The 15966-nt window shown below is 40.7% G+C and overlaps 1 protein-coding gene across 1 annotated transcript in view; it reads right to left on the bottom strand.

Moving 5' to 3' along the window:
• Positions 1-15966, bottom strand: part of eif4e2rs1 (eukaryotic translation initiation factor 4E family member 2 related sequence 1) — an 86419-nt gene that overhangs the window by 65187 nt on the left and 5266 nt on the right. The window contains exons 5-6 of the mRNA XM_042400758.1: positions 15074-15226; positions 7046-7182 (exon numbers count right to left, since the gene is read on the bottom strand). Coding sequence (XP_042256692.1) covers positions 7046-7182; positions 15074-15226 — 290 coding nt within the window. The remainder of the gene's footprint in view (positions 1-7045; positions 7183-15073; positions 15227-15966) is intronic.

Here is a 15966-nt window from a genome sequence, read left to right as displayed (position 1 = left end):
GTACCTGAGGCTATCGTTGTGTGTCTTGTACTCCATGATGGTGTAGTACTGCTGTAGTAGTAGTATACAGTAGTAGTAGTACCTGAGGCTATCGTTGTGTGTCTTGTACTCCATGATGGTGTAGTATTGCTGTAGTAGTAGTATACAGTAGTAGTAGTAGTAGTAGTAGTACCTGAGGCTATCGTTGTGTGTCTTGTACTCCATGATGGTGTAGTACTGCTGTAGTAGTAGTATACAGTAGTAGTAGTAGTACCTGAGGCTATCGTTGTGGGTCTTGTACTCCATGATGGTGTAGTACTGCTGTAGTAGTAGTATACAGTAGTAGTAGTAGTACCTGAGGCTATCGTTGTGGGTCTTGTACTCCATGATGGTGTAGTACTGCTGTAGTAGTAGTATACAGTAGTAGTAGTAGTACCTGAGGCTATCGTTGTGGGTCTTGTACTCCATGATGGTGTAGTACTGCTGTAGTAGTAGTATACAGTAGTAGTAGTAGTACCTGAGGCTATCGTTGTGTGTCTTGTACTCCATGATGGTGTAGTATTGCTGTAGTAGTAGTATACAGTAGTAGTAGTAGTAGTAGTAGTACCTGAGGCTATCGTTGTGTGTCTTGTACTCCATGATGGTGTAGTACTGCTGTAGTAGTAGTATACAGTAGTAGTAGTAGTACCTGAGGCTATCGTTGTGTGTCTTGTACTCCATGATGGTGTAGTACTGCTGTAGTAGTAGTATACAGTAGTAGTAGTAGTAGTACCTGAGGCTATCGTTGTGTGTCTTGTACTCCATGATGGTGTAATACTGCTGTAGTAGTAGTATACAGTAGTAGTAGTAGTACCTGAGGCTATCGTTGTGTGTCTTGTACTCCATGATGGTGTAGTACCGCTGTAGTAGTAGTATACAGTAGTAGTAGTAGTAGTAGTACCTGAGGCTATCGTTGTGTGTCTTGTACTCCATGATGGTGTAGTATCGCTGTAGTAGTAGTATACAGTAGTAGTAGTAGTAGTAGTAGTAGTACCTGAGGCTATCGTTGTGTGTCTTGTACTCCATGATGGTGTAGTACTGCTGTAGTAGCAGTATACAGTATACAGTAGTAGTAGTAGTAGTAGTAGTACCTGAGGCTATCGTTGTGTGTCTTGTACTCCATGATGGTGTAATACTGCTGTAGTAGTAGTATACAGTAGTAGTAGTAGTAGTACCTGAGGCTATCGTTGTGTGTCTTGTACTCCATGATGGTGTAATACTGCTGTAGTAGTAGTATACAGTAGTAGTAGTAGTACCTGAGGCTATCGTTGTGTGTCTTGTACTCCATGATGGTGTAATACTGCTGTAGTAGTAGTATACAGTAGTAATAGTAGTAGTACCTGAGGCTATCGTTGTGTGTCTTGTACTCCATGATGGTGAAATACTGCTGTAGTAGTAGTATACAGTAGTAGTAGTAGTAGTAGTACCTGAGGCTATCGTTGTGTGTCTTGTACTCCATGATGGTGTAGTACTGCTGTAGTAGTAGTATACAGTAGTAGTAGTAGTAGTACCTGAGGCTATCGTTGTGTGTCTTGTACTCCATGATGGTGTAATACTGCTGTAGTAGTAGTATACAGTATACAGTAGTAGTAGTAGTACCTGAGGCTATCGTTGTGTGTCTTGTACTCCATGATGGTGTAGTACTGCTGTAGTAGTAGTATACAGTAGTAGTAGTAGTAGTACCTGAGGCTATCGTTGTGTGTCTTGTACTCCATGATGGTGTAGTACTGCTGTAGTAGTAGTATACAGTAGTAGTAGTAGTACCTGAGGCTATCGTTGTGCGTCTTGTACTCCATGATGGTGTAGTACCGCTGTAGTAGTAGTAGTAGTAGTAGTAGTAGTAGTAGTAGTACCTGAGGCTATCGTTGTGTGTCTTGTACTCCATGATGGTGTAGTACTGCTGTAGTAGTAGTATACAGAAGTAGTAGTATACAGTATACAGTAGTAGTAGTAGTAGTAGTAGTACCTGAGGCTATCGTTGTGTGTCTTGTACTCCATGATGGTGTAGTACCGCTGTAGTAGTAGTATACAGTAGTAGTAGTACCTGAGGCTATCGTTGTGTGTCTTGTACTCCATGATGGTGTAGTACCGCTGTAGTAGTATACAGTAGTAGTAGTACCTGAGGCTATCGTTGTGTGTCTTGTACTCCATGATGGTGTAGTACCGCTGTAGTAGTAGTATACAGTAGTAGTAGTACCTGAGGCTATCGTTGTGTGTCTTGTACTCCATGATGGTGTAGTACTGCTGTAGTAGTAGTATACAGTAGTAGTAGTAGTACCTGAGGCTATCGTTGTGTGTCTTGTACTCCATGATGGTGTAGTATCGCTGTAGTAGTAGTATACAGTAGTAGTAGTAGTAGTAGTAGTACCTGAGGCTATCGTTGTGTGTCTTGTACTCCATGATGGTGTAGTACTGCTGTAGTAGTAGTATACAATAGTAGTAGTAGTAGTAGTAGTAGTACCTGAGGCTATCGTTGTGTGTCTTGTACTCCATGATGGTGTAGTACTGCTGTAGTAGTAGTATACAGTAGTAGTAGTATACAGTATACAGTAGTAGTAGTAGTAGTAGTACCTGAGGCTATAGTTGTGTGTCTTGTACTCCATGATGGTGTAGTACTGCTGTAGTAGTAGTATACAGTAGTAGTAGTAGTAGTACCTGAGGCTATCGTTGTGTGTCTTGTACTCCATGATGGTGTAGTATTGCTGTAGTAGTAGTATACAGTAGTAGTAGTAGTAGTAGTAGTACCTGAGGCTATCGTTGTGTGTCTTGTACTCCATGATGGTGTAGTACTGCTGTAGTAGTAGTATACAGTAGTAGTAGTAGTACCTGAGGCTATCGTTGTGTGTCTTGTACTCCATGATGGTGTAATACTGCTGTAGTAGTAGTATACAGTAGTAGTATACAGTAGTAGTAGTAGTAGTACCTGAGGCTATCGTTGTGTGTCTTGTACTCCATGATGGTGTAATACTGCTGTAGTAGTAGTATACAGTAGTAGTAGTAGTAGTAGTACCTGAGGCTATCGTTGTGTGTCTTGTACTCCATGATGGTGTAATACTGCTGTAGTAGTAGTATACAGTAGTAGTATACAGTAGTAGTAGTACCTGAGGCTATCGTTGTGTGTCTTGTACTCCGTGATGGTGTAGTACTGCTGTAGTAGTAGTATACAGTAGTAGTAGTAGTAGTAGTAGTACCTGAGGCTATCGTTATGTGTCTTGTACTCCATGATGGTGTAGTACTGCTGTAGTAGTAGTATACAGTAGTAGTAGTAGTAGTAGTAGTACCTGAGGCTATCGTTGTGTGTCTTGTACTCCATGATGGTGTAGTACTGCTGTAGTAGTAGTATACAGTAGTAGTAGTAGTAGTAGTACCTGAGGCTATCGTTGTGTGTCTTGTACTCCATGATGGTGTAGTACTGCTGTAGTAGTAGTATACAGTAGTAGTAGTAGTAGTAGTAGTACCTGAGGCTATCGTTGTGTGTCTTGTACTCCATGATGGTGTAATACTGCTGTAGTAGTAGTATACAGTAGTAGTAGTAGTAGTAGTACCTGAGGCTATCGTTGTGTGTCTTGTACTCCATGATGGTGTAGTACTGCTGTAGTAGTAGTATACAGTAGTAGTAGTAGTAGTAGTACCTGAGGCTATCGTTGTGTGTCTTGTACTCCATGATGGTGTAGTACTGCTGTAGTAGTAGTATACAGTAGTAGTAGTAGTACCTGAGGCTATCGTTATGTGTCTTGTACTCCATGATGGTGTAGTACTGCTGTAGTAGTAGTAGTATACAGTAGTAGTAGTAGTAGTACCTGAGGCTATCGTTATGTGTCTTGTACTCCATGATGGTGTAGTACTGCTGTAGTAGTAGTATACAGTAGTAGTAGTAGTAGTAGTACCTGAGGCTATCGTTGTGTGTCTTGTACTCCATGATGGTGTAATACTGCTGTAGTAGTAGTATACAGTAGTAGTAGTAGTAGTAGTAGTACCTGAGGCTATCGTTGTGTGTCTTGTACTCCATGATGGTGTAGTACTGCTGTAGTAGTAGTATACAGTAGTAGTAGTAGTACCTGAGGCTATCGTTGTGTGTCTTGTACTCCATGATGGTGTAATACTGCTGTAGTAGTAGTATACAGTAGTAGTAGTAGTAGTACCTGAGGCTATCGTTGTGTGTCTTGTACTCCATGATGGTGTAATACTGCTGTAGTAGTAGTATACAGTAGTAGTAGTAGTAGTACCTGAGGCTATCGTTGTGTGTCTTGTACTCCATGATGGTGTAGTACTGCTGTAGTAGTAGTATACAGTAGTAGTAGTAGTAGTACCTGAGGCTATCGTTGTGTGTCTTGTACTCCATGATGGTGTAGTACTGCTGTAGTAGTAGTAGTATACAGTAGTAGTAGTAGTAGTACCTGAGGCTATCGTTATGTGTCTTGTACTCCATGATGGTGTAATACTGCTGTAGTAGTAGTAGTATACAGTAGTAGTAGTAGTAGTAGTACCTGAGGCTATCGTTATGTGTCTTGTACTCCATGATGGTGTAATACTGCTGTAGTAGTAGTATACAGTAGTAGTAGTAGTAGTAGTACCTGAGGCTATCGTTATGTGTCTTGTACTCCATGATGGTGTAATACTGCTGTAGTAGTAGTATACAGTAGTAGTAGTAGTAGTAGTAGTACCTGAGGCTATCGTTGTGTGTCTTGTACTCCATGATGGTGTAATACTGCTGTAGTAGTAGTATACAGTAGTAGTAGTATTACCTGAGGCTATCGTTATGTGTCTTGTACTCCATGATGGTGTAGTACTGCTGTAGTAGTAGTATACAGTAGTAGTAGTAGTAGTAGTACCTGAGGCTATCGTTGTGTGTCTTGTACTCCATGATGGTGTAGTACTGCTGTAGTAGTAGTATACAGTAGTAGTAGTAGTAGTACCTGAGGCTATCGTTGTGTGTCTTGTACTCCATGATGGTGTAGTACTGCTGTAGTAGTAGTATACAGTAGTAGTAGTAGTAGTAGTAGTACCTGAGGCTATCGTTGTGTGTCTTGTACTCCATGATGGTGTAGTACTGCTGTAGTAGTAGTATACAGTAGTAGTAGTAGTAGTACCTGAGGCTATCGTTGTGTGTCTTGTACTCCATGATGGTGTAATACTGCTGTAGTAGTAGTATACAGTAGTAGTAGTAGTACCTGAGGCTATCGTTGTGTGTCTTGTACTCCATGATGGTGTAGTATTGCTGTAGTAGTAGTATACAGTAGTAGTAGTAGTAGTAGTAGTACCTGAGGCTATCGTTGTGTGTCTTGTACTCCATGATGGTGTAGTACTGCTGTAGTAGTAGTATACAGTAGTAGTAGTAGTACCTGAGGCTATCGTTGTGTGTCTTGTACTCCATGATGGTGTAATACTGCTGTAGTAGTAGTATACAGTAGTAGTATACAGTAGTAGTAGTAGTAGTACCTGAGGCTATCGTTGTGTGTCTTGTACTCCATGATGGTGTAATACTGCTGTAGTAGTAGTATACAGTAGTAGTAGTAGTAGTAGTAGTACCTGAGGCTATCGTTGTGTGTCTTGTACTCCATGATGGTGTAATACTGCTGTAGTAGTAGTATACAGTAGTAGTATACAGTAGTAGTAGTAGTAGTACCTGAGGCTATCGTTGTGTGTCTTGTACTCCATGATGGTGTAGTACTGCTGTAGTAGTAGTATACAGTAGTAGTAGTAGTAGTAGTACCTGAGGCTATCGTTGTGTGTCTTGTACTCCATGATGGTGTAGTACTGCTGTAGTAGTAGTATACAGTAGTAGTAGTACCTGAGGCTATCGTTGTGTGTCTTGTACTCCATGATGGTGTAGTATTGCTGTAGTAGTAGTATACAGTAGTAGTAGTAGTAGTAGTAGTACCTGAGGCTATCGTTGTGTGTCTTGTACTCCATGATGGTGTAGTACTGCTGTAGTAGTAGTATACAGTAGTAGTAGTAGTACCTGAGGCTATCGTTGTGGGTCTTGTACTCCATGATGGTGTAGTACTGCTGTAGTAGTAGTATACAGTAGTAGTAGTAGTACCTGAGGCTATCGTTGTGGGTCTTGTACTCCATGATGGTGTAGTACTGCTGTAGTAGTAGTATACAGTAGTAGTAGTAGTACCTGAGGCTATCGTTGTGGGTCTTGTACTCCATGATGGTGTAGTACTGCTGTAGTAGTAGTATACAGTAGTAGTAGTAGTACCTGAGGCTATCGTTGTGTGTCTTGTACTCCATGATGGTGTAGTATTGCTGTAGTAGTAGTATACAGTAGTAGTAGTAGTAGTAGTAGTACCTGAGGCTATCGTTGTGTGTCTTGTACTCCATGATGGTGTAGTACTGCTGTAGTAGTAGTATACAGTAGTAGTAGTAGTACCTGAGGCTATCGTTGTGTGTCTTGTACTCCATGATGGTGTAGTACTGCTGTAGTAGTAGTATACAGTAGTAGTAGTAGTAGTACCTGAGGCTATCGTTGTGTGTCTTGTACTCCATGATGGTGTAATACTGCTGTAGTAGTAGTATACAGTAGTAGTAGTACCTGAGGCTATCGTTGTGTGTCTTGTACTCCATGATGGTGTAGTACTGCTGTAGTAGTAGTATACAGCAGTAGTAGTAGTACCTGAGGCTATCGTTGTGTGTCTTGTACTCCATGATGGTGTAGTACTGCTGTAGTAGTAGTATACAGTAGTAGTAGTAGTACCTGAGGCTATCGTTGTGTGTCTTGTACTCCATGATGGTGTAGTACTGCTGTAGTAGTAGTATACAGTAGTAGTAGTAGTAGTACCTGAGGCTATCGTTGTGTGTCTTGTACTCCATGATGGTGTAATACTGCTGTAGTAATAGTATACAGCAGTAGTAGTAGTACCTGAGGCTATCGTTGTGTGTCTTGTACTCCATGATGGTGTAATACTGCTGTAGTAATAGTATACAGCAGTAGTAGTAGTACCTGAGGCTATCGTTGTGTGTCTTGTACTCCATGATGGTGTAATACTGCTGTAGTAGTAGTATACAGTAGTAGTAGTAGTACCTGAGGCTATCGTTGTGTGTCTTGTACTCCATGATGGTGTTGGCTGGGAGGTTCAGGACTCGTCTCAGAGTGTCTCTGATTCTGGATGTCGTCGTCTGATCGCTGGACGTCCGGTTCCAGATCGACAGGATGTCCTCCTGACAGAGAGACAAGTACACAGACAAAACCCTTAGATGTACAATTACTGTAGTATTAGTAATAACAGTACAGTAGTAACAGTGCAGTTATAGTGGCACTGAAGTATTGGCAGTAATCGAGGAGTAAGTGTTACTACAGTATTGGTAGTACAGTTATAGTGTTACTGTAGTATCGGTACTTATGGTACGGTTAGTGTTACAGTAGTATTGGTATTAACAGTACACATAATGTTACTGTAGTATTGGTAGTAACAGTACAGTTGTAGTGTTACTGTAATATCAATAGTAATAGAACACATATAGTGTTACTGTAGTATAAGTACTAATAAAATGTGTTTAGAGTTACTGTAGTATCAGTAGTAATAGAACGCATAGTGTTACTGTAGTAGTGGTAGTAATACTATAGTGTTACTGTATTATTGGTGGTAACAGTACAGTAAGTGTTACTGTAGTACTGGTAGTATCAGTAGAGTTATAATGTTACTGTAGTACTGGTAGTAATACTAATGTTACTGTAGTACTGGTGGTAATATTAGTATTACTGTAGTACTGGTAGTAATACTAGTATTACTGTAGTACTGGTAGTAACAGTACAGTTGTAGTTGTAACCTTCATTAAATGACCGGTAACGTTACTTGTGGTGATCCCCCCGCTGGTCACTAGAGGGAGCTCCAGCACCATGCAGCGCTAGTGTTACTGTAGTACTGGTAGTAATACTAGTATTACTGTAGTACTGGTAGTACTGACCGCTGGTCACTAGAGGGAGCTCCAGCACCGTGCAGCGCTAGTGTTACTGTAGTACTGGTAGTAATACTAGTATTACTGTAGTACTGGTAGTAATACTAGTATTACTGTAGTACTGGTAGTATCAGTACAGTTGTAGTTGTAACCTCCATTAAATGACCGGTAACGTTACTTGTGGTGATCCCCCCGCTGGTCACTAGAGGGAGCTCCAGCACCGTGCAGCGCTAGTGTTACTGTAGTACTGGTAGTAATACTAGTGTTACTGTAGTACTGGTAGTAATACTAGTGTTACTGTAGTACTGGTAGTACTGACCGCTGGTCACTAGAGGGAGCTCCAGCACCGTGCAGCGCTAGTGTTTCAGGCTGTATTGTGTGTAGAGCAAGAAGGAAAATAACGGAGAAAGAGACGACACACGAGCGCTGCTGAGAGAAACATCTGGAGGGAAATATTTATGAGCTTCCATAAACACCAGGAGGTTTTTGTTGAGACACTTTGGGTTTAATTTCCTTCTTACTGTGTTGTTGGCAGCGAGGCCGGAGGATTATTTTGACGTGGATGTACCTGCTTTTGGGATTAATCTGTGAATCTCTGGTGAGTTGATGTGCTAAGTTAGCATAGTTAGTTAGCATAGTAAGCTAGCAATTAGCCAAGTGTAAACGTCCATATTACGTTACTTTTTTAGATCACTGCATTAATTTTTGTCATGTTCTTTATCTTATGAATACCATAAACCAACCAGAGATGTTTATGTTAGAGTGAAGAAATGGTTTTATTTGTTGTTTATTTGTTTTATTTTGTTTCACTACAAAAGAGAATGTAAACATGAGCAGTCGTTGAATAGTGACTCCACAAACTCCATGATGTTTTCCCTCGTGTAGTAACGAGGCAGGAGCTGGTTTTCACAGAAGACAAACAGCTGAATGTAAGATGTGAATGCATTTAAGTTCATATAGGAAACACACAAGCACACAAACACACAAGTTCGAGGACGGATGGCAGTGTGAGTGCAAACACCGCGATAGTCGGACATCGGAGGCGAGATCTAACATGGTGGCGACCTGTTGCTGAATGAACTGAGTAAACACGTTAACTTTACAGGATTTACAAAAGATTTAAACACCTCCTGCTTCAAATTACATCAATCATCTGTCACCACCAACCCGGACCACTACATTCTTACAGTGGAGGACATAACGGATCTTGAAGCATTCATCGACGACTACTACAACCGGCAGATCAACATGGAGCCAGACTCAGCCAAACCCAGCACCAACAGACGAAAGACAGACTCTTCAACGGACACAGACGATCTACAAACCACCAAAGATGAGGTTAGTGTGCTAGCAAGCATAAACAAAAAACTGGACTTATTAGTATCACTACACGAAGAGATTAAAGACATACGCAATAGCCTGGAGTTTGCCCACCACAACATCGTCACACTACAAAAAACCAACCAGGACTTACAAACCACCGTTAAAACTCTCAACGAACAAATACATGCCATCTCCAAAGAAAATAAGACTCTGAAAGAAACTGTTGGATTTACAAACCCGTTCTATGCGCGACAATCTCATCTTCTCTGGCATCTCCGAACAAACACCCGACAACCCAGAAAACCTCATAAAAACTTCATGAAAACTCAACTGAAAATCCCCCCGACACTACAAAACATCACTTTCCACAGAGTACACCGCCTCACACAACCATCAACCAAAGGACTCCGGCCCAACACTTCAAACAAAAAGAACTGGTCAGAAGCAGAGGAAGGGAACTCAAAGGAACATCATTTAGACTCAACGAACAAAACCCACATGAAATAAACGAACGCCGGAAAGTACTGTAGCCCATTCTCAAAGAAACAGACAAAACAACAGACGTGCATCAATAATAGTGGACAAACTGTATATCGACGGACAATTATTTCACAACTCCAAAATCACACCATGGCTCTTCTGAAAATACAATAATAGACTCAAACATCTAACTATAAAAACCCTGATTATCTGACCGAGAGCCTCACTCCCGACCTCGCTCCTCTGTAATAAGGAAACCGCCTGCGTTACCTTACAGAAGAGTCAAAAAATCTACCTCTCTCTCTCGTAATTTTCATTTTTTTTTGTGTGTGTGTGTGTGTGTGTGTGTTAATGTTCACACGTTATGTTATTGTCACCATTCACCGTTATGTCTAGACAGTCTAAGGCAGTTATAGCAACCACCCTCCTCCTCCACCCTCCTTCACTGACTTCTTCTTTATGCTTCATTCAAAACAAGATAAACCAAACACACAACCATGCAGACACTCTGCAAGGCTGATATATGCTTTATGCAAGAAACCCATCTTTCAAACTCTGAATTATAATATATTAGACTCAAACAATTTGATAAAATATTCTCATCCACACTCAACACAAAACAAAGAGGAGTTTCCATCTTAGTCAATAAAAACATCCCATTCATCCATAACTCATCCATCACTGACCCACAAGGAAGATTCATCATTGTTAATGCATCTATTAATCAAACAACATTCACATTTGCAAACATTTACGGCCCTAACAATGATGACCCATCCTTTTTCCATCATTTTTTCTCCTTACTATACAATTCAGCAAACATCATAATAGCTGGAGATTTCAACACTGTTATCAATCCTACAACCGACGGCTCTAGCACACGCGGTAACACAAGAACCTGGCACTCAACTGAAGTTATTAAACAATACATGAAGGAACTTGGACTTGGCGATAGTTGGAGAATGAAAAACATCCAGACAATATTCATATTGTTCCTCTCTCCATCAGTCTTCCTCCAGAATTGACTTCTTTCTTGTAAGTAATTCACTCTCCCAGCACATCCAAGGAAACACAATCCATCCCATCATAATCAGTGATCACGCTTCAGTTTCCTTATCAATAAAAACTCAAACACATATCAAGTCTCCCACGAGATGGCGTTTCAATACATCACTCCTGGAGGATCCAGATTTCATCACATTAATTCAGAGAGAGTGGGCGTCCTTTCTGGAGATGAATGACTCTCCACAGATCTCAGCATCACTCTTATGGGAAACAGGAAGAACAGTCATCAATATCGTTATCAATATAATGAGGAAAAATCATTTCATATTCATCACATAAGAAACAACAGCAACAGGAACAAGAAACTAGCTTAGAGACAAAAATCAAACACCTAACACACCAACTAACCAGCAAAATGAATTAGCTCAACTTAAAACCCAATTGGAAAGCATCATATACAAGAAAACACAATTCATTATCCAACAGCTCAAATATGAAAACTGTCAGTACAATAATAAATCAAGTAAATATTTGGCTAATCTATTACAACTCAAAAAAGAAAAAGCAATAATCCCATCCATACTCAATTCCTCAGGTACAGTCACACATAATCCACAAGAAATCAATAATATATTTCATAAATTTTATAGCAACCTTTACTCCTCAAATCACAAACCCAGTCAATCAGAAATAGACACTTTTTTAAGTAATCTGGACCAACCGTACCATCAGATTTAGCCTTTTAGATTCACCACTCAGCCTCGAAGAATTACATAAAGCTCTGCTCTAAATGCCAAACAATAAATCACCTGGACCAGACGGTTTTCCTGCAGAATTCTACAAACATTTCTGGAACATATTATCACCACTATTCTTTAGATTAACTACAGAAATTAAAACTACCTCCATTATACCCACCCACATGAACACTGCCCTAATGACATTACTGTTAAAACCCAATAAGGACCCAACCCACCCCTCCAGTTATCGCCCCCTATCACTAATTAACACAGACCTCAAAATCATTACAAAAACATTGGCAACCAGAATAGAAACGGTCGTTCCACTTATAATCCATCCCGACCAGACAGGCTTCATCAAAAATAGACACACTTCAGACAATATCCATAGACTTTTTAATTTGATCAATACATCACAGCAAAAACACAACAAAACCGTAACTGTATCACTGGACGCAGAAAAAGCATTCGACAGAGTAAACTGGACTTTTCTATTTTCCATCCTCCACAGGTTTGGCTTCAGAGTCATTCATCCACTGGATTAAAACACTATACACTTCACCTGGAGCCACAGTTACCACAAACAGGATCACTGGATTAAAACACTAAACACTTCACCTGGAGCCACAGTTATCACAAACAGGATCACTGGATTAAAACACTAAACACTTCACCTGGAGCCACAGTTACCACAAACGGGATCACTGGATTAAAACACTATACACTTCACCTGGAGCCACAGTTACCACAAACAGGATCACTGGATTAAAACACTATACACTTCACCTGGAGCCACAGTTATCACAAACGGGATCACTTCACCAAGCTTCACACTCCACCAGGGAACCAGACAAGGATGTCCACTCTCTCCATCTCTATTTGCAGTTTTCATTGAACCACTCGCTACAGCCATACGACAAAACAATAAAATCAAATAAATATACTGATTCAGAACATAAGCTTAGCTTATATGCAGATGATTTATTATTACACCTACAAGATCCTTTCACATCATTACAAGAAACATTCAAAATAATCAACAACTTCTCCTCAATCTGTAAAATAAACTGGAACAAATCCACTATCCTACCTTTGACCGTAAATGCCTGGGAGATCCCTCTCTCCCAGTCCACACTGGTAATATCAAATACTTAGGCATTAATATTTCCTCCAGGCTGTCAGAGTTGTTTAACCTCAACTACACCCCTCTGCTGAAAAACATAGAAGATGATTTTAAACGCTGGACCAAGTTACCACTTACTCTGATTGGACGCATTGCAACAGTTAAAATGAAAACCCTTCCACAAATTACTTCCCATTACCCCCACTGACAACTGGTTTCAAACTTTAAACTCTTTAACAACTCAATTCTACTGGAAAAATAAAAAACCAAGAATCTCACTTTCAACATTACAAAGCACAAAACCACAGGGCGGCCTGGAAGCACCAAACTTCCTTCATTACTTCTTATCAAATCGACTACAATATTTATTCAAATGGATCCATAAAGATAATTACAGTACACCATGGTTACAGATAGAACAAAATCAATGTAAAACCACCTCACTCACAGACCTCCCATTCCTACCACAATCAATCAAGAAACAAGATTACTACAAGAACATCACAATCTCCTCAACTCTGACAGCCTGGTGGAAAGACCACAAAATCACCAAATCATCACTGGCACCATGTAGGTTCACCCCGATTTGGTACAATCCGGACTTCTAGCTGTACAACACTTCTGTTCACTTTCCATCATGGCACCAAAAAGGAATCACTCACCTCCACCACTTATTTGAAAACAACCAGTTCATATCATTCAGTACACTTATCCAGAGGTATGGGGTTGGGAGAGACCAGTTCCTGCAATACCAACAACTAAAATCCATTATTAAACCTAAAATCAACATATCCAATAACACATTACAGCCTTCCAAATTAAGCAAAGAAATCTTTAAAATTACAAACCCCAAAAGAATAATTTCAAAAATTTACAAACTTCTTTCATTGTCAGACACCTCCATAACACTCCCAACCTCTGGCTCTATCTCTCAACCCCGATTTCTGGATACAAATCAATAAAAACATCTTCTCCATGACTACCAATACAAATTTACAACTAATACAATATAAAACCATCCACAGAATACACATCACTCAAGGAAAAATGTTTAAAATGGGATTGATCGATACAGATATCTGTTCACAATGCACCTTGGGTCACATAGATGATTATTTTCAGGCCACTTGGTCTTACCAGCCAGTTCTTTCATTTTGGATAACAGTCACAGATTAACTATAGAGTATTTTGGGCTGCAGGATCTCAGCATCCCCATCGCTCTGCTTACTGGGAGACTTGACACATATCACAATCCCAACTAAACACAAAAACCCGTTATTGATTTCTCTAACTATCGCCAAGAAAATAATATTTCAGAACTGGAAATCCAAACATTCCTGCCGCATCACTCACTGGACCAGTCTACTCTCAGAACACATCTCAATAGAAAAAATAACAGCTTGCAAAACAAACAATAAATCAGCCTTTGAGGAAACATGGACCACATTCATTAATCATCTAAAACTCCAGAATCCAATCAAATCAATTACCAAAACCAGAACCATGTACATGACCACATGTCAGACCACATACCAGACCACATGTCAGACCACATATCAGACCACATGTCAGACCACATACCCAACCAATAACAGACAATTTCTTTTTTTTTTAACTTATTTTATTATTATTATTTTTTAATTTAATTCACTTTTCCTTTCCATCGTTGTTTTGTTTGTTTTTTTTGTTCATTTTTGTTTTTATTTCTTTGTTTGACTTTTCCCTCCCTCATCCCAGTTATACATATATATTATATATTATTATATCACCAACATGTATAGGCTAATTACTGTTGTTTAGAAACTAAATATCTTTATCATTATTATTATTATTATTATTGCTATCACTAATATAGTCATTTATGCCACATACTATCAATTATACAATTATTATTATTATCACTACTATCGTTATTCCAGATATGATCAACTACACTATTATTATTATTATGTTTGTTGCTGTTGATGTTATTATTATTATCATATTCATTATTATTTTATAATCATTATTATTATTATTATTATTATTATTATTACTGCTGTTGTTCTAGCCCTTGAGTGTGGTGGCGGTGGAGGCAGTCGTAAGTCTGGGTAAAGTCTTATTTGCAGGGCGGTGGGGGGTGGAGCCATGCGGGGCGGGGGGGCACCTACCTCTCTGAGAACCGAGGAGAACTGTTGATGACTGAACTCTTTCCTACAGACTAAAACAGCACGTTGCTGTTAGAGACAGTTTCAGTTTAAATGTTTATTGTTTTGTTTGTGTAATAAACTGATTTATTTTGTTGTTATTTATCTCGTTCCCTCCTCAGTCGAAACCTCGAAGAGTCATAAAAGATCAAAGTTCACTAATAAAGTGATGAGTAGTCGAGTACACAGTGTTAAAGAGTCACATTACTGTAGTACTCACTGTAGTATTCCTGTGGTATTAATGAGTAGTACTACAGTAGTACTACAGTAGTACTACAGTAGTACTGCAGTAGTACCTGGAAGCGTATGGACACCACGGCTCCACAGATCTCCTCTCCCACCATGAACTGCTCTCCCAGCATCGCCAGCACGATGTTCTCCCAGAACCTACTGGCCAAACCTTTACGAAGCCGGATGATCCACTTCCCCCCACTGCGGTTAGACTCGTCCTGCAGACAGACAGGTGGGACAGGTGAGACAGGTGAGACAGGTGGGACAGGTGAGACAGGTGAGAGGGAGACAGGTGAGAGAGAGACAGGTGAGACAGGTGAGACAGGTGAGAGGGAGACAGGTGAGACAGGTGAGAGAGAGACAGGTGAGACAGGTGAGAGACAGACAGGTGGGAGAGGTGGGACAGGTGAGACAGGTGAGACAGGTGAGAGGGAGACAGGTGGGACAGGTGAGACAGGTGAGAGGTGGGACAGGTGAGACAGGTGAGACAGGTGGGACAGGTGAGAGGGAGACAGGTGAGACAGGTGGGACAGGTGAGACAGGTGGGACAGGTGAGAGGGAGACAGGTGGGACAGGTGAGACAGGTGAGAGGTGGGACAGGTGAGACAGGTGAGACAGGTGAGACAGGTGAGACAGGTGAGAGGGAGACAGGTGGGACAGGTGAGACAGGTGAGAGGTGGGACAGGTGAGACAGGTGAGACAGGTGGGACAGGTGAGAGGGAGACAGGTGAGACAGGTGAGACAGGTGGGACAGGTGAGACAGGTGAGACAGGTGGGACAGGTGGGACAGGTGAGAGAGAGACAGGTGGGACAGGTGAGACAGGTGAGAGGGAGACAGGTAAGACAGGTGAGACAGGTGAGACAGGTGAGAGGGAGACAGGTGGGACAGGTGAGACAGGTGAGACAGGTGAGAGGGAGACAGGTGGGACAGGTGAGACAGGTGAGAGGTGGGACAGGT

This window comes from Thunnus maccoyii, chromosome 22 (genome assembly GCF_910596095.1).
Source record: "Thunnus maccoyii chromosome 22, fThuMac1.1, whole genome shotgun sequence".
In the NCBI taxonomy this organism is placed as follows: Eukaryota; Metazoa; Chordata; class Actinopteri; order Scombriformes; family Scombridae; genus Thunnus; species Thunnus maccoyii.
Note: the sequence above shows the minus strand (reverse complement) of the source record. Positions and strands in the feature narration are given on the sequence as shown.